Genomic DNA, 18,261 nt, shown 5'->3' on the forward strand with positions numbered 1-18,261 from the left:
GATATTAATTAGAAAATTGTAAAATAAGCTGCCTTATTTGTTTTAACCTTTTCCTGTTGCTTCTGGAGAGCTGCTGAAACTACTCTTTCCAAGCACTGATCCCTCTTCAGCTGCATCTATTCTACTATTTATCCCATGTTAATAAATAGCATCAATGAATATTCATTCCAGTTATCATACCTTTCATGTTTAATGTTTCTATTCATTTTAGTTTTATGATTTTTTTTTCCTGATTCATATTGCTATTGTCATTCCTCACCTTCTTGAATAGATTTATCACGCTTATTTAAAAATCTTGGTCCATCAGTTCTAACAAATCAGTTTCAGATGGTATGCATTGTTCAATTGTGGTTGTTTTATAGTAGTTGTACTCCTCACAGGTCTAGTTATTTGGCCTGTGAATCCATGTTCGCTTGGAGTTTCAGCTACTCTGATAAATATACAACCAGAAGGCCCAGTGAGTTAGGGGTGGGAGGGCGGTGATGAGCCCAGAACTTAAGTCTCAGGCACCAGAGAACCACCGTCTGTCCATCCCACTCTCTGACACTACATCAGATCATTCCTCAGCCAGGTTTCTCCCCTCAGGGAGAAGCAGTGCTGAAAAGAAACAGTAACCTAGCAGCCGTGGGGGTGTGGATGGGAGGAGTAGAGAGTGAAAGGGGGTAGGGGGCCCATTTTCAGTTGTTTTAATGTCTCACCCCGATAGCACTTTTGCACCGGTCAGCTATTACCCGAAGGACTCCTCCACCAGTGGCTTCTGCAGTGGCTATCATTTCAATTGTAAACAGCCTGACAATGATTGTCCCATTATTGGGACAGAGAGGTGAGAACAGAACCTGAAATTCCTTCATCCCAACTAACTCTTTGGCCTCTCCTCCCGCCACCCACTGCCCACATGCTCACAGATTACGGCAGTCCTCAGACTCCCCAGGCTTTTTATTCTTGTTTTACTTCCTGGAACCCGTGGTTCCTCCAGCTGCTTTAGTTTCTCCAGGTCACGCGTTATGGGAGAGAGCCAGCAGCCCCTGGCCGCCATCCTGATGGAAAGAGGACCACCGCGAAAACTCCTCGAGTGTTGTGGCGGGGTTCAACTCCTAGCTCTACGGTTTTCTCGCTGTGTGTCCCCAAGCAAGTTACATGGCTGCTGTCCGTGCCTCAGTTTCCCTCATCTGTAGACTGGGGATAACGGTAGTTTCTGCCTTTTTGATTGTTTAATAATGTCTTAAATCAGTTAAAACAGAATCAGGGGCAGGGTAAGGGCACTCACCTGTTAGCTATGTAGATGTAATTCAGCACCCCACCCCGGCCCGCCCTCTGGAAGGGTTTGTTGAGACTTTCGGCTTCCTGCTCACTGCGGTGGCCGCCGGCTCATTACGCCCCAGAGAGGACGCGCCCAGGGTCGTGGTGGGGCCAGCGGGGGCCTCGCGCTTCAGCGGGCGACACGGGCTTCCCGGGCGCCCCACCGCGCGGAGGTTGAGGCGGGCGGCCCGGGTGCTCGCGGGGGCCGGGGGGCCGGGGGGCCCTCGGGGCAGCGCCAGGGGCGAAGTCCGTGGCGCTCGAAGGCGGCCGCGGGGCGGCGCTGCGCCCCTTCCCCCCGCTTGACTGCCGGGCCCCGGGCCGGCCCGCCGTGGGCTCTGCGTGGGCTCCCAGTGCGCGGACCCTGGGGCGGAGCGCAGGATGCAGTGCCTCCGCACCGAGCACCTGGTAAGGCCTGCACCTGGCCCCGGGGGAGGGACCGGGGGGGAAGGGCCGCGGGGGAAGGCTCGGGCCCCTCCAAGCACCTGCTCGCCCGGACGCTTCCGCCTCCCAGGATCCCCTCGGATCAATACCCACCGCCCCGCCCCCCCCGGCGCCGCCGCGTCCTGGGGGCACCTGGCGGGGAGGACCTCGGACCCCAGTCCTGGGACGGAGGCGCAGGAGAGGCTGGCCGCCCAGCACCAACTTGGGGCCGCCTCTAGGCGCACCTCCAGGTAAGGACTCAGCGACTGGGACCTTAACATCCACTCTGCACAGGACAGGTGTTTCAAAGGCTCCATGAGAGCTTCAGGCGGCCACGTTTAAAAAAAAAAAAAAAAAAAAAGGAATGGGTTATTCCTCAGATTCCTGAGCAGTCTTCAAGTAAGTTTCGATTCATTTTCCAGGTTGGGACCTATATGATTATCCTCTTTTCCTCAATACTCTTCCTTCTTTTTCTGGAAGGTTTCCACGGAGACAACCCCCAGGCAAAGACAGTGGCGACCTCAGATTTATAGGAAATGCACAGATAAGGCCTGGTTGTTCCTGTTCTTTCTCTTTTGGGCTGGTTTGGTAAGTGTGAGCGCCTGGCAGGGAAGAGACCAGAGTATGTGTGTGTGTCCTGAGATAGCTGTGCCCCAAATGTAAATAGCGTCCCCAGGGCCTTTCCTGGGGAGAAGGCTCCGGGTGGTACGAGGTTAAAGTTTGTGCTTCAGGGAGCGATCTATCTGCCAGTACCGCAGGGTAAACAGCAGTTCTCCGAAATTCCTGTCAGGTGTCTCAACCTCCTAGGCTCGGTGAATTGGAGAGGCTGGCTTGTTGCCGTCAGTCACGTTCTAATGCGAGACTCCATTAGGAAATGAGAACCACCGTTTGCAGTGGCATCGTTATTTAATAGGCCAATATGTGGTCTCTTATTATCCCAGCTCACTGAGGGGAAGTTCTTTTACCATCTCATCTCAGCCCCCCCACATATTGATAAAATGTTCCTCTAACAAAGGGAAATCCAGTGCAAGCCTAGAAATATCAATACATTCTTCTTACTTTAGCTGAGTGTAATGCCCTCTCCATATGTTGCGTTTAGCAGCTAATAGGTAAACAAGCCTTTGCTATAAACCCTCTAGTTTGGTAGGTAATGGGATTCCCCCTTCCTACTGTAGTTTCCAGGTGCGTCTGATTGATGGTAGACCTCATCATGCTGTGCCATTTTTGTCCTGGGAGGGTCTCTTGGAAGCTGAATCTTGTAGCCTTTGTACTTATTTTAGAGTTGTAGTTAACAGCAGAAAAAAGCTCACTCAACTTCTTCAAAGAGTATGTTCATGAAAGCATCCATTCCAGACTGAGCCGTGCTATTTGCTGCATGGTAAATGATCAATCTATAAAGCTGGACAGTAGCTATCACATAATTACCTCTGTTGAAAGGAAACAAATTTGAATAAACCCTAAAATATATTTGTTCTTCTTTCCAAGTAAGAAAGGCATTTATTCAGTTGTTGACTTACCGACTGGTTTCTCACAGGCAGATGGGTAACAGGCACAATGGAAGGTTGGTCCTTAAAGGCATAATTGAATGTTCTGTGTTGCTTCTATTATGACCCTTGGAGCTCTTCTCTAGGAGCTGCGAGAAACTGTGCCTACAACACCTCCACCTATACTTGCCCACAGATGCTGGTATTTCTCTCTGGATCTGCTATTATATAAATGCAGGGAGCAGCTGTTCTGCCAGTACCTGGCAGCTTTGAACCTGGGCTGTTAATGATCTTCCCTGGCCCCTCTACAATGCAAACCTAGTGCAGCACTACCAAACCTTCAACCAACGGCTTTCTGAGGAGAGGATTTGTAGATGGCCCATCACAGCCTGAAGAATTAAGAACCATCTGAGAGGTGGTACAGAGCTAGAAGCTGCTTTAAATTTATATGTCCTTTGCAAAATAAATCTGAAATGCCCACATTCTCTTTACTATATTAAATTTGAATAATAATAGTTCTTCCTTAGGTGACTAGCTTTTAGTATCTTTGCAACATTTTTTTAACCACAGCCAAGATAGCAAGGAGTGTTTTTTCTGCCTCTCTGCTGTTCGGCTTTCTGGTCGGTCTTGTGACATCCTGACCAGTGACAAGGCACATGCGGGATGGGATTACTGATGGTGCTGCCCTGAGTTAGGGCTAGACGAAGGAGGTTTGGGGTGAGGGGCCAGAATTACAAGCAGGGACAGTCTATTATAAACAGAAAGAGTGCCAGCCTTTCTTTATATGTGCGTAAGACACAGAACAGAACGGCTCAAATCCTGGACCATCTCTGCCTCTACTACCTCTCCAGTGTCCTCTCCCACCTTGCCTTTTCTTACTCATCTTTCAACACTCCTTTTTCCAGATCTCCCCCAGTACAGTTGACAGTGACCTCCTTGATAACCCACTATAACTGCTATACACGCCTACTCTTTGGAATTGCAATTGTGTGTTTGAAATTGGAAAAAACTTTTGATGGTTTAAAGTAGTAGTAGTATGACAGGGACTCAGGATTACCCAAATCTGTTCCCCCCAGAAACCACCCCCCCAAAAAAAAACCTTCTACTCCTCCCCACAAGCTTCCCAAGGGGGACATTAACATAAAGAATGCTGATAAATGGGAAATATCACTTCATTATTAGATCTCTGGTGAGCCGGGCAAAAGCCCAGGACTCCTTTCCTCCCTCTAAGTCCAAAACCAATCAGGATCTGACCACACTCCAGAAGGAAGGGCAGGAAGGGAACACCCGGGGGCTGGGTCAGCCTATCACGTCAGCCACATGGGCCCACGGTCACACGCAGAACCACAGCCTCAGAGTAAAGGGTAAGGGGTCTGTCCGCCGGCAAGGGTGACCCACTCATCCTGCAGTTTGACCTCAAGACTGAGGAGGTGCTGGCAGAGTAGGAGGGACAGAGAGCCTCCTTCCCCAGGAAGCCAGCTGTTTATAAGCCCTGAGCCCTGCCTGTCTTCTAGGCCGAGTTCCTTGGGGGCAGGGGCTCGGTTGTGTTTGTTTCTATGTCCCTCCGCAACAGAGTCTCTAGCACACACTGGGCACTGTAAGACTGTTATTTTGATTCCTAAATTAGTAATGAATGTAGAGTATCTGAAACATATTTGACTTTGGGACAATGTACCTTTGGAACATATGGTACCAGTGCTATAGATTCCAAGTATTAAATGGTATTCTACTCATTGTAGATTGAGAAACTTACAACACTAAGCTTATGTTATGGGAAGATACAGACTCAATCCGAGTAGAGGGCCCGTCAATGCATATTAAGGGAACAGTCGTTTGAGCTGAATATTTTAAATAGTCCACATTCATTCCGGAATTGGACAAAAGTGACTATAGATCGCGTGATGTTCTTGTCCAGCAGAATTCCTGAGATTCTTTATCTTGTGTATTTTTAAGGACTTACTCCAAAACACCATTTTCTCACTTGTTATGGACAGAGGGTTAGAATCCCCTAAATACAAGACAAAAAGAAAAGTTGAGGGAGGTGGAAGGAAGTAAGGGTTGGACGGATGGATAGAACCTCAGGGAAGGCAGCATAGCCTTGCTTATGACCTTAATAAAACAAGAACCTCAAGTGGAAAAAAATTGAATTATCCTGGTGAACTTAGGCCAAGAAGAAAAAAATGACAGACTCTTGGAGAAGAAGGTGAGAAGCACAAACTGGTGAGAAAATAGAGAGGAATCTGCTTCAGTGTTTTAGAATGTTCTCCCTCCCTAACCTGGTAAAGCACGTACTAGAGGAGCAGCGCGCTAACTGCTCTGATTCGCTGGTATTACTGATGAAGGAGGAAAGTGCAGTGATGCTGGGGAGATTCGTTTCCACCCGGTTCCATTTTATATCAACATCCAAGGATGTGGGGGACCAGTTTCCAGCCCTTGGCCAGGCTCTCATGGCGGCTACTTGGGTTTTGCCAGATGTTCATCATGGGCTACTCAGTGACGGCTGGGGCCACAGGAAGACTCCTCTTCGGCTACGACAGCTTTGGCAACGTGTGTGGCAAGAAGAACTCCCCAGTAGAAGGGGCCCCTCTTTCGGGGCAGGACATGACCCTAAAAAAGTAAGTTTTCAAGTAAGTCCCCAACCTACAGAGGGGCTAGATTTCAAAACTTTGTATCAATTAGTCGTTTGAGCCTGGAAACTGTTTTCCCACTCAAAACTCTGTCCGCCCAACTCATGAGAGGGAGACGTGTGTGGTAGTAAGGACACAAGTTTTAGAGTCAGCCAGCCCTAAATTGAAATTGGGCAGAGTACTTAACCTCTCTGAGCTGAGTTTTCATCTTTTTAAACTGGTTATTAGACCCACCTCACAAGATTGTTTTAAGGATCCACTGAGACACTGCATGAGCTAAGGCTTAATAAATGTTAGTTGTCACTATTATTATCCATAATGTATCAGAATCATGTTACTAATTATACACCATCCACAGTATTGTTTCAGTGTGGAAATACCTGAATCCCACCTGGGAATGCTGGGAACCTGTGTCCCACTCCCTCCCCAGCCTACACTCTCAGCTACGGCACTCTCAGCTTTGGTGTCTCACTTTTCTCCCACCAACTCCAACACAGAAACAAAAAGGGGAGAGAAGAGACGGGAATCCCTGAGGGGAGAGAAATCCCTGGCCATGATTTTCTAAGATGGATACAGCTTTGTGATAATTTCAAGACTTGATAATCAAAAGCAGCTCCTAGGAAAGAAATCTTAAAGGTCTAGATAGGTCCTGAGTATAAGTTTGGAATCACCAAATACAAATCTGCGACCAGGCCTCCTCTACCCCTGAATTTGCTCTTGAGGAGGGGGGCTTTGCACTGCTGAACATGGACTGCCTGAGGGGCATTTCTCCCTGCACTTGTGGGTGTCACTCACAAAGAAGACAGGAGAGGAAGGGGCTCCCCAGATGCACCTGTGCTCCTGTTTAGACATTGTATTCATAATGCAATGCTGGGAAACAGTCATCCTCTTTGAAATGAAAAGTACATATTTTATTATTCTCAATAGCTAAAAGGTAGAAGCAACCAAGTGTCCATCAGCAGATGAATAAATGAACAAAATGTGTATGTATATATATACTGGGATACTGTTCAGCCTTATAAAGGAAAGCAATTATGACACATGTAACAACATAGATGAATCTTGAGGATATTATGCTAAGTGAAACAAGTCAGTCACGAAAAGATATTTTATGATTCCACTTATATGAGATATCTAGAGTAATCACATTCATAGAGACAGAAAGTAGAATGGTGGTTGCCAGGGTTTGGGAGTGATGACTTATTGTTAAATGGGTACAGAGTTTCAGTTTTGCAAGATGAAAAGAGTTCTGGGTGGTAGGGATTGCTGCACAGCAATGTGAATGTTCTTAATGCCACTGCGCACATAAAAGCTTTAAGATGGTAAAATTTTATGTGTATTTTACTACAATTTTTTAAAATTAATAAGTAGAATAAAATACGTATTTATCCTACACCAAGGAAATCTGTTCCCCCATCTCCTGTTACACCACCCACCGTTCTCCCAACCCCAGTTGGAGGAAGAAGAAGCTTCTGGCACCCCTTCTCCAGTCCCTCCCCTGGAGGACTGCCTACAGGGCTCTTGGTCTGACATTCCTCTGATCTCAGCAACCCGGTTAAGTGTAGGGCATGGGCCTGAGAGCTGCCACTGCCAACCAGCATGTGACCCTGTTAATGTCAACAACCAGTTTTGTTCTTGTGCCCAGTGGCTGGGCAGCTGCAGCAGGAAGGGTCTCATGAGTTTCCTGTCTCAAACTGGGAGGCAGGGGGAGGGGTAAGCCTTTAATTCACAGCCTCGGTCTCCTCCTCTCCACGTCTCACTTCCCTGGGTTCAGCTATTCTCTGAGGTATAATTGAACACTCTGGGTGCAAATATGCTTTCTGTGGACTTCATGAGTCGTTCCTGCACTGGCCTCACCTAGCAAACCAGGGACAGTTTAATCAGTCCTTTCCCTTCCTCAGTGACTTGTTTGGAGAACTCCCTAGTGTTAATCAACATCCCAGAAAATGCTGAATCTGGAAAAGGGAAGTTTTGTTAACATTTGAGTATGGTTGCCAAGCTGCACAACTCCATAGATGAACCCAGGTAGGCATAATACATGTTAAATTATGTGGAAGTATTTGATGATGAAAATTTGCCTTAATTATTCCCACATTTGATAGCGTGTGGGTATTTTTAAGTCCCACAATCAAACTCAATGACAGGAAATGCTCTACGACATTCTTCTCCTGTTTCATTTGTCTCCTAGACACGTGTTTTTTATGAATTCCTGCAACCTGGAAGTCAAGGATGTGAGGTTCAGTTCCACCGTTCTCTGTGTGTCCAGCTGTCCTGAAGAGCAGCTTAATACCCTGGAAGAGGTCCAGCTCTTTGCAAACACTACTGGTAGGTACCGAGGGATGGGGTCACTCTTCCTTCTGAGGCTGGGGACCACAGCAGGGTAACCTGTGCAGACCTAGATAACTTGCCCTGCCCTGGCTTTCTCTGCAAAACTGGAAATTGTCCTTCCTGTGGGTGCCTCTCCTTGTGTAGAAAGGGCCATAAACATTTTCTCCTGAGCTGTTCAATTTCATTCAGGTTTATCTGGAATTCATCTGAAACCCTAGCTGTTCTCTGCTAACTGCCAGGGACTGGTCTGCCATAGAGAGCGGGAGGAGACAGCAGACATTTAGGGCCCAAAGGCAAGGTCAGATGGAGGTCAGAGAGCTCTGTGCACTTGGCACATCCAGTCCTAGAGAGGCACCCACAGGCTTTGGGTTGAATTGCCGACAGGTATGTTCTTTCATTAAGATGTTCGGGCCATGGATAGTTTCACTGACCAGTGGGATAGCCTTAAGCTGTTCCAAAAGCATTTGTGTAACTTGCTCTTAGCCTGCTTTTCAGATTTATATTTTAAGCATTAAACAAGCAAAGGAAAGTAAAAAGAAATTCGAGACAACCCACTGCAAATTTCATCTGCTTGTGAAATGGGGTGCCAGAGTTTTAAAAACTGTTTGCAAGGCTGGGTTAAAAATATGAAGCCTATATAATAATTCATCTTCCTATCGTTTTAGTACCTATCGTATAACTTTCAGTTTTGAATTTGGCATTTTGGAGAGAGAAAAAGAGAGGACCTAGCTCAGTCTCAGTTGTGATGCTGATTCTTTTTGTCTTAGGTCACCCAGAGACCTGTTTTCTAAACCTGAGTGATTTATTGGGTTTTTTTTTTTTTTCCTGGTTTGGTAAAATGACTATGGTTTCCTTACTGGCTCCCCTAGAAAGATAAGCACAACGTAGGAAGGTGGTACAGTCTGTGTGTCTTCTGCTTCCAGGGTCCTTCCTGTGTGTTTATAGTTTGAATTCCTTCAACTACACCCAGAATCCAAATGCAGACTCGCTGTGCCCCAGGCTACCAGTTCCTCCAAGGTAAAAGCTTCCATACGTTTTCCTTATCCATTAACAAAAGTTATTGGGTACTTGGTGGGAGGCTGTTACTCCTCTGGGTATCACAGAAAGCAGCTGCAAAGGAGATATCCAGTAGAGCCCCTGCCTGCAGGGAGCTTACGGTTTACAGAAGGCCAGGGATAAACAAGGAGGGGCTGTTTGCAATATACGTATTGGTTTAGGACAATGGATTAGAAACCAGGCTAAATAAGGAGAAAACTCAAACAGTAAAAATACACGTAGTCTTCAAATGACAACCCTGGAGCTAGCAAAAAGTACTATATGAATTATTACCAAATGAATGATTTTATCAAGTAGTTGGTGTGTTTTTTCTACTCCAGCTGTTTATCACAAAGTAGAAATCATTTACTTTTGCTTTTTTATTGCAACCAGACATTGTTAGTTTTTTTTAGCTCTAGATTCCTCCATAAGAAACAGGCCTTGGTGGGCAAGGCCAAATGAGTCCACACCTTTCTTCTCAATGAGAATAGAAAACAGGTCCTTCTCAAGAACACCACTCAGTGAACTGCTTTCAGCATCTTATTCATCCCAATCAACTAGGGCAGTACTTGGCACAGAGGAGGTCCCCTATAGTTAAAGTTGTAATGGTGAAGCAGTAGTTGCACTGCCATGGTAAATGCCTCATGTGTGAGCCATTGAGAAGACTAAAGGGAAAAATGCAGTGAATAATCATTGCCACCATCAGGATGCTGAGATGTACTGAAGGAGGACTTGGGTTTATTTTGCATTGCCATTCTTTTGAAAATTGTACATATGTTTACAGTGAATGAGACCTCTGTGCACAATCCCTTCAAGATAATGACAATTTAAGTAGAACCAAGGCATCATGCCAACCCCCTGCTATAGTGTTCATCAAACTCGTGACTGGGATTCACAGTAAGACATGTATTACATCACAACCCCAGTATACATAGCTTCATGCATACTTCTGTATATAGAACAGAAATAAAAGTCTCACAAAACAAGACTTCCCCTTACTGCATATGATTCACACTAATAGTTTCTATTCTATTTCACTTTTTTAAAAAGTAATCTATTTCATAATCTTCTAACAGGCTGCAGATGCAGCTTGAAAAATGCTGAGATAGCAGGTGCTAAAAAATGAGATTTTAACAGAATAGGAGGAAGAATATAGTTAACCATCCTTGTGCCCTTCTTTTCTAAAATAAATACTTTGTGTTATAAGTAATTGAAAGAGGGGAGAATTATTTCCAGAGGAGAATACCATATCGTTTTTCTATAATATCTTATTTTTTTAATTCTGATTTTTGTTAGATGTCATAAACATGTCTCAATGAAACATAACTAAATCCAGGGGAAAAAACCCAAAAATGTTGTAGTAACTTGAAAGAAAATTATTTAACAGGCGGAGAGAAGTTTTTTTTTAACTTTATACCCTTTGACCAACATCTCCCCTTTTCCCTCCCTCCCCTGTGGTGACTACCATTCTGTTCTCTGCCTCTGTGAGATTAACTATTTTAGATTCCACATATAAGTAATGTAGTGCAGTGTTTGTGTTTTGAGAAGGATTTTTTAAAGAACACTATTTGTAACTGGACCTGCAGAAGGAATTGAAAGAGAAGAGAATTTTTAAGGCTGTAATTTAACCAGAGTTGGATAAACTCTCCTCTTACTGTAAATGGGATGGTAACTGTAATTCCATGGGAAGCTTATATCTTGATATTGATGATGATAACAACAAACATCTATTGAGCTCTGATACTTGCCAGGTACTTTTCTAAGCTCTTTACATGTATTAATTTACTTGGACCTCATAAAACCTCTGTGTTGTGGATATCGTTTCAACCCTATTTTACAGCTGAGAAAGCTGATGCAGAGGTAGGTTAAGGTTGCACAAGTGGAAGAGCTGGCCTTCAAACCCAAACAGCGTCCATATTTGTTCCTATAACCCAAAACAAACAGTCGAGACTTCGTTGGTTTTCTTTTGCCTGGCAAATGGCCTCCTTAGGCTCACACCAAGCTTGGGGGGGGGGGGCGGGGGGGCCGGGAGGTTGGTCCTGTACACTGTGTCCTCGGGGCACCATCTTTTCTACCGCTCCAGCCAATCCTACGCCCTTCACCCCTTAAATGCAGACCTTTCCAACACTAACTTTTCAAGTGAAGACAAAACTGCTGATTGGCTTTTCTTGGATGGAGTTAGGGAGATAGAAATAGGCTCGAGGGCTCCATTTCCTTTTCCTACACAAGCAAGTGGTTGTTTTAAGATGGAAATTATCATATTTATCATGGAAGAGCAGTGCCAAGAGTGAAAAGCTTGAGAACATGAGAAGTGTGGCTATACAGCCAAAGCACATTTTCTAAATACCTCTTTTTGACTAAGCCAATTGTTTCTTCTCTCTGGGTTGGTCACATGAGGTATAACATACCCTTTTAGAGCAATGACTGAGTATCAAGAAGATTTGTGTACCTAGGAATGAGCTTCTAAGAGCAGTGAAAAAATACTGCAGAAGATAACAAGCAAGCATATCTTTTTCCTTTTGGTGTTCAGCGTAATATTTGTATTTTGAGTCCCCCATATATTTAAAATGTAAAAGGCTTGGGCTTTTCTTTTCCCTCCAGTAAATTCTAGCCTCTCACCTTGGTGCCTGTGCATGTCACTGCATTGTTTGCTTGAATAAATTCCATATAGAGAGTCACCTAAATATACAGTCAGCTCTCCAAATTACTTCCAGCATATCTGAGTGGCTTTGCTGGTGGGGAGAGGAAAAGCAGAAGTGGGGAAGAAATCACAGTTTGTGGCCAAGAGACACATCCCCTGCCCCAGCTCATGAGGTACTCCGTAGGCAGCTACCTGGTCAGCCACCTACCAGCTAGCTGGTCACTAGGGGTGACCCACACTTTACATGCCTCTCTCCATCACTCTCTGGGGTAAGATGGGTCATTCTTTACCTGTACAGGGAAGTTAAATGCCTAAAAAGCACCATGTTTAACAAACTATGTTGACAAAATTAAGCTCTTAGGGAAAATTATGTTTGGGGGAATATAAAATGACATTGAATCTATACATCTGACCTTATTTTTCAGAAACACTAAATGAAAGTTCAGAAAACATTTTCTTTCAAAACAGTTCAGATTCTTTGGTATTAAGACTGTTTAGTAAAAGCAAAGAAAAAGAAAATAGAGGTTTAGAAGTTGGAAAGCAGGAGGTAAAATTATTACTCTGTAGGTGGTAAGAAAATTAACTGAAAAGCTACAAATGACAAGAAACTTTGGTGGCAGGGAACAAGATAAATATACTGAAATCTGTAGCATTCATATGTTTTTTGAAAAGACTCCTTTTACCACAGCAAGAAAAAACACCTACAAAAACACAAAAGTGCCTAGAAATAAATTTAACAAGAAATATACAAGAGCCACAGGAAGAAAACTTTCATATATTCCTGAGCTACAAAGAAAGCTTGAACAAATCAGAAGACAGAAATTGTTCTTGACAGTATGACTCAACATTATAAAAATGTTACTTCTCCCTACATTATTAAGATGTTATGTCTGTCTAAGTTGAGCAATAGGTTTATCATGATTAAAATAAAAATAATAGCAGGATTTTTTCAGTAGCTAGATAAGCTGATGTAAGTTTGCAAGGAAAAAAGTTTCTTAAATGGCCAAGAAAAATCTGAAAAAGAAAAACAATGAAGGAAAACCAGCCCTTCCAGTTTTTAAAACAATCTTTAATAATTAAAATGCTGGGTACTAGTACATATGTAGAAAGATCAGTGAAAGATATTATATAATCCAGGAATAGACCCAAATTCTTACAAGAATTTAGTAAATGATAAAAAAAAAAGGCACCTCAAATCAGTGACAAAAAGATGGACTGTTCAACATGTAGGTTGGGACAGCTGGGTAGGCATCCAGAGGGAAGAGCTGGATCTACACCTCGTGGCTTATATGGATAAATTGCAAATGGGTTAAAGATTTTAACTTATAAAGTGAAACCAGGAAGTACTAGAAGGCATGGGAGAATTCTCTTATAGCCTGGAAGTAAGGAAGGCTTCTAACCATGACTTAAAACTCAGGAGGCATAAAATTAAAAATGCATTGACTACATTAAAAACAAATATTTCTGCATGGCAAAACACTAGAAGTAAAATTAACAGGCAAATAAATTGCTATTCATATAAAAAAGATTAATCTCTAATTTATGACAGGCCTTACTAGTCAACTTTTGAAAGACCAATATCTCAATATAAAAATGAAAAAAGAATGTGAATAGATGCTGCAGAGAAAAAGCACAATATTTTTTAAAGATACTAAAAAAGAATGAACCTCCCTCATGATAGGGTAAATTCCATTTAAGACTCTAATGTTTTCACCCCATAGCCTGGCAACATGTTTAAAAACACACCTTTGGCAAGAGTGTAGGGAAATAGGCACTTCCATACAATGCTGAGGCAGGATCCTGAGGGTAATTCATCAATATTCATCAGTCATGAAGGTACATACATTCATTAATTTTTTTACTGAAGTATGGTTGATTTACAATATTGTGTTAGGGGACTTCCCTGGTGGCACAGTGGTTAAGAATCCGCCTGCCAATGCAGGGGACACGGGTTCGAGCCCTGGCCTGGGAAGATCCCACGTGCTGCGGAGCAACTAAGCCCGCGCGCCACAACACTGAGCCTGCGCTCTAGAGCCTGCGAACCACAAGTAATGAAGCCTGCGAGCCTAGAGCCCGTGCTCCGCAACAAGAGAAGCCACCGCAATGAGAAGCCTGCTCACCGCAGCTAGAGAAAGCCCGCGTGCAGCAAGGAAGGCCCGATGCAGCCAAAAATAAATAAATATTTAAAGAACTCTTAAAAAAACAATATTGTGTTAGTTTCGGGTGTACAGCATAGTGATTCAGTTATTTTTTTTCTGATTATATTGATTATATCTTATAAGATATTGAATATAATTCCCTGTGCTATACAGTAAATCCTTGTTGCTTATCTATTTTATGTATAGTAGCTTGTATCTGTTAATCCCATACTCCCTTTCTCTCCCCTTTGGCAACCACAAGTTTGTTTTCTATGTCTATGAGTCTGTTTCTGTTTTGTATATAGATTCATCTGTATTATAATTTTTTTTAGATTCCACATTATAAGTGATATCATATAGTATTTGTCTTTGTCTGGCTTACTTCACTAAGTATAATATTCTCTAGGTCCCTCCATGTTGCTGCAAATGACAGTATTTCACTCTTCTTTATGGCTGAGTAATATTCCATTGTATGTATATACCACATCTTCTTTATCCATTCATCTGTTGATGGACATTTTAGGTTGCTTCCCTGTCCTGGTTATTATAAATAGTGCTGCTATGTACACTGGTGTGCATGTATCTTTTTGAATTAGAGTTTTCATTTTTTCTGGTATATGCAGAGGAGTGGGATTGCTGGATCATATGGTAGCTCTAATTCTAGTTTTTTAAAGGAACCTACATACTGTTTTCCCTAGTGGCTACACCAATTTACATTCCCACCAACAGTGTACAAGTGTTCTCTTTTCTCCACACCCTTTCCAGCATTTATTATTTGTAGACTTTTGATGACGGCACTTCCAACTGGTGCAAGGTGATACCTCACTATGGTTTTGATTTGCATTTCTCTAATAATTAGTGATGTTGAGCATCTTTTCACGTGCTTCTTGGCCATCTACATTTCCTCATTGGAAAAATGTCTATTGAGTTCTCTGCCCATTTTTTAATTGAATTGTTTATCTTTTCAGTATTAAGTTATATGAGCTATTGGTATATTTTGGATATTGACCCCTTGTCAGTCTCATCATTTGCAAATATTTTCTCCGAATCCATAGGTTGTCTTTTCATTTTGTTGATGGTTTCCTTTGCTGTGCAAAAGCATTTAAGTTTAATTAGGTCCCATTTGTTTATTTTTGCTTTTGTTTCCTTTGCTCTAGGAGACAGATGCAAAAAAATATTGCTAAAATTTATGTCAAAGAGTGTTCTGTCTATGTTTTCCTCTGGGAGTTTTTTAGTATCTGGTCTTACATTTAGGTTTTTAATCCATTTTGAGTTTATTTTTGTATATGGTGTTATGGAATGTTCTAATTTTATTCTTTTACAAGTAACTCCAGTTTTCCCAGCACCACTTATTGAAGAGACTGTCTTTTCTCCATTGCATGTTCTTGCATCCTTCGTCGTAGATTAATTGACCATAGGTGTGTGGATTTATTTCTGGGCTCTGTATCCTGTTCCATCAATCTATATGTCTGCTTTTGTGCCAGTACCATGCTGTTTTGATTACCGTTGCTTTGTAGCATTGTCTGAAGTCTGGAAGGGTTGTACCTCTAGCTTTGTTCTTTTTTCTCAGTATTGCTTTGGCAGTATGGGGTCTTTTGTGGTTCCATATAAATTTTAGGATTATTTGTTCTAGTTCTGTGAAAAATGTTATGGATATTTTGATAGGGATCACATTAAGTCTGTAGGTTGCCTTGGGTAATATGGCCATTTTAACAATATTACTTCTCCCAATCCAAAAGCATGGGGTGTCTTTCCATTTCTTTGAATCTTCTTCAGTTTCTTTTTCAATGTTTTATAGTTTTCAGCATATAGTCTTTCACCTCTTTGGTTAATTTTATTCCTATGTGTTTTTTTAATGAGATTTTAAATGGGACTTTTTAAAATTTTTGATATTTTGTTATTAGTGTAAAGAAATACAACAGATTTCTGTATACTAATTTTGTATCCTGCTACCTTGCTGAATTCATTTATTAGTTCTAGTAGTTTTTGTGTGGAAACTTTAGAGTTCTCTACATAGAGTATCATGTCATCTGCAAATAGTGACAGTTTTACCTCTTCCCTTCCAATTTGGATACCTTTTATTTCTTTTTCTTGTCTGATTGCTGTGACTAAGACTTCCAATACTATGTTGAATAGAAGTGGTGAGAGCGGGCATCCTTGTCTTTTTCCTGAATTTAGTGGGAAGGCGTTTGTTTTTCACTGTTGAGTATTGTGTTGGCTGTGGATTTGTCATAAATGGCTTTTATTATATTGAGATATGTCGCCTTTATACCCACTTTGGTGAGTGTTTTTATCATGAATGAATGCTGAATTTTGTCAAATTTTTTTGCATCTATTGAAATGATTATGTGATTTTTGTCTTTTGTTAATGTGGTGAATCACACTGATTGATTTGTATATGTTGAACCTTTCTTGCAACCCTGCAATTAATCCAACTTGATCATGGTGTATGATCCTTTTTATGTATGGATTTGGTTTGCTAATATTTTGTTGAGATTTTTGCATCTATAGTCATCAAAGATACTGGCCTGTAATTTTCTTTTTTGGTAGTGTCTTTGTCTGGTTTTGGCATCAGCGTGATGGTAGCCTCATAGAAAGAATTTGTGAGTGTTCCTCTCTCTTCAACTTTTTGGAATTGTTTGAGAAGGATAGATATAAGTTCATCTTTACATGTTTGGTAAGATTCCCCAGTGAAGCTGTCTGGTCCTAGACTTTTGTTTGCAGGGAGTTTTTTTTTTTTATTATTACATATTCTATTTCACTTCTAGTAATGTCTGTTCAAATTTTCTGTTTCTTCTTGACTCAGCCTTGGCAGGCTGTATGTTTCTAGAAACTTTACCATTTCTTCTAGGTTGTCCAATTTGTTGGCGTATAACTGCTCATAATATTTTCTAATGTTTTAATATTTCTGTGTTATTAAGTTATTTCTTCTCTTTCATTTCTTGTTTTGTTTATTTGGATCCTCTCTCTTTTCCTATTGGTGAGCCTGGCTAGAGGTTTGTTGATTTTGTTTATCTTTAAAAAAACTACCTCTTGGTTTTATTGATCTTTTCAATTCTTTTATCTCTATTTTATGTATTTCCTCTCTGATCTTTATTGTTTCCTTCCTTCTGCTGACTTTGGGTTTTGTTTGTTCTTTTTCTAATTCTTTAAGTGACCGGTTAGGTTGTTTATTTGAGATTTTTCTTGTTTCTTGAAGAAGGCCTGTATCACTATGAACTTCCCCCTTAGAACTGCTTTTACTGCATCCCATAGATTTTGTAAGGTTATATTTTCATTTGTCTCAAGGTAATTTCCAATTTCTTCTTTGATTTCATCATGGCCCATTTTTGTTTGTTTTTTGGGGTTTTTTTTTTTTAGTAGGATGTTGTTTAGTATTTTCCTCTTTTTCTTTCTGTGGTGGATTTCTAGTTTCATACTCTTGTGGTCAGAAAAGATGCTTGAAATAATTTCTGTCCTCTTGAATTTGTTGAGGCTTGCTTTGTGACCTAGTACGTGGTGTATCCTGGAGAACATTCCATGTGCGCTTGAAAAGAACGTGTATTATGGTTTTTTTGGATGTAGTGTCCTGTAGATATCAGTTAGTTACAACTGGTTTATTGTGTCATTTAGGACCTCTGTTGCCTTATTGATTTTCTGTCTGGATGATCTGTCTATTGATGTCAGTGGAGGGTTGAAGTCTCCTACTATTATTGTATTCTTGTCCATTTCTCCCTTTATGCTTGTTAGTATTTGTTTTATGTATTTAGGAGGTCCCATACTGGGTGCATAATATTAAAGAGTGTAATATCCTCTTCTTGTATTGAACCCTTTATCATTATTTAATGTCTTTCTTTATGGCCTTTGTTTTAAAGCCTATTTTGTCTGATATGAGTATTGCTACCCCTGCTTTCTTCTTGTTTCTAGTTACATTAAATATTTTTTTCTATACCCTCATTTTTAGTCTGTGAGTGTCTTTTGCCCTGAAGTGAATCTCTTGCAGGCAGCATATTGTAGTTTCTTGTTTTTTTTATTCAATCTGCCATGCTATGTCTTTTGAGTGGAGCATTTGGTCCATTGACGTTTAAAGTAATAATTGATAGGTATGTATTTATTGCCATTTTAATCCTTGTTTTCCAGTTGTTCTGTAGTTCTTCTTCATTCATTTCTTCTTTTTGTATTTTCTTTTGTGATTTGATGACTTTCTTTTGTAGTATGCTTGAGTTCCTTTCTTTTCGTTTTTTGTGGATCTGTTCTGCTTTTGATTTGTAGTTACCATGAAGTTCAAGCATGTTGACCCACAACTATAT

The 18,261-nt window shown here is 41.6% G+C and overlaps 1 protein-coding gene across 3 annotated transcripts in view; it reads left to right on the forward strand.

Annotated features, from left to right (window-relative positions):
• Positions 1-1,314: 1,314 nt before the first annotated feature.
• The window catches only part of SLC44A3 (solute carrier family 44 member 3), a 94,965-nt gene continuing 78,018 nt past the window's right edge, over positions 1,315-18,261 (forward strand). For 2 of the 3 annotated variants that reach the window (XM_067726968.1, XM_067726969.1), the window contains exons 1-5: positions 1,315-1,704; positions 2,200-2,307; positions 5,676-5,818; positions 8,019-8,155; positions 9,082-9,175. In XM_067726968.1, coding sequence (XP_067583069.1) covers positions 1,678-1,704; positions 2,200-2,307; positions 5,676-5,818; positions 8,019-8,155; positions 9,082-9,175 — 509 coding nt within the window. In that variant the 5' untranslated portion in view covers positions 1,315-1,677. The remainder of the gene's footprint in view (positions 1,705-2,199; positions 2,308-5,675; positions 5,819-8,018; positions 8,156-9,081; positions 9,176-18,261) is intronic. The other variant, XM_067726967.1, reaches the window with a different exon arrangement.

The sequence above is a fragment of the Pseudorca crassidens genome, chromosome 2 (assembly GCF_039906515.1).
Source record: "Pseudorca crassidens isolate mPseCra1 chromosome 2, mPseCra1.hap1, whole genome shotgun sequence".
NCBI classification, from domain to species: domain Eukaryota; kingdom Metazoa; phylum Chordata; class Mammalia; order Artiodactyla; family Delphinidae; genus Pseudorca; species Pseudorca crassidens.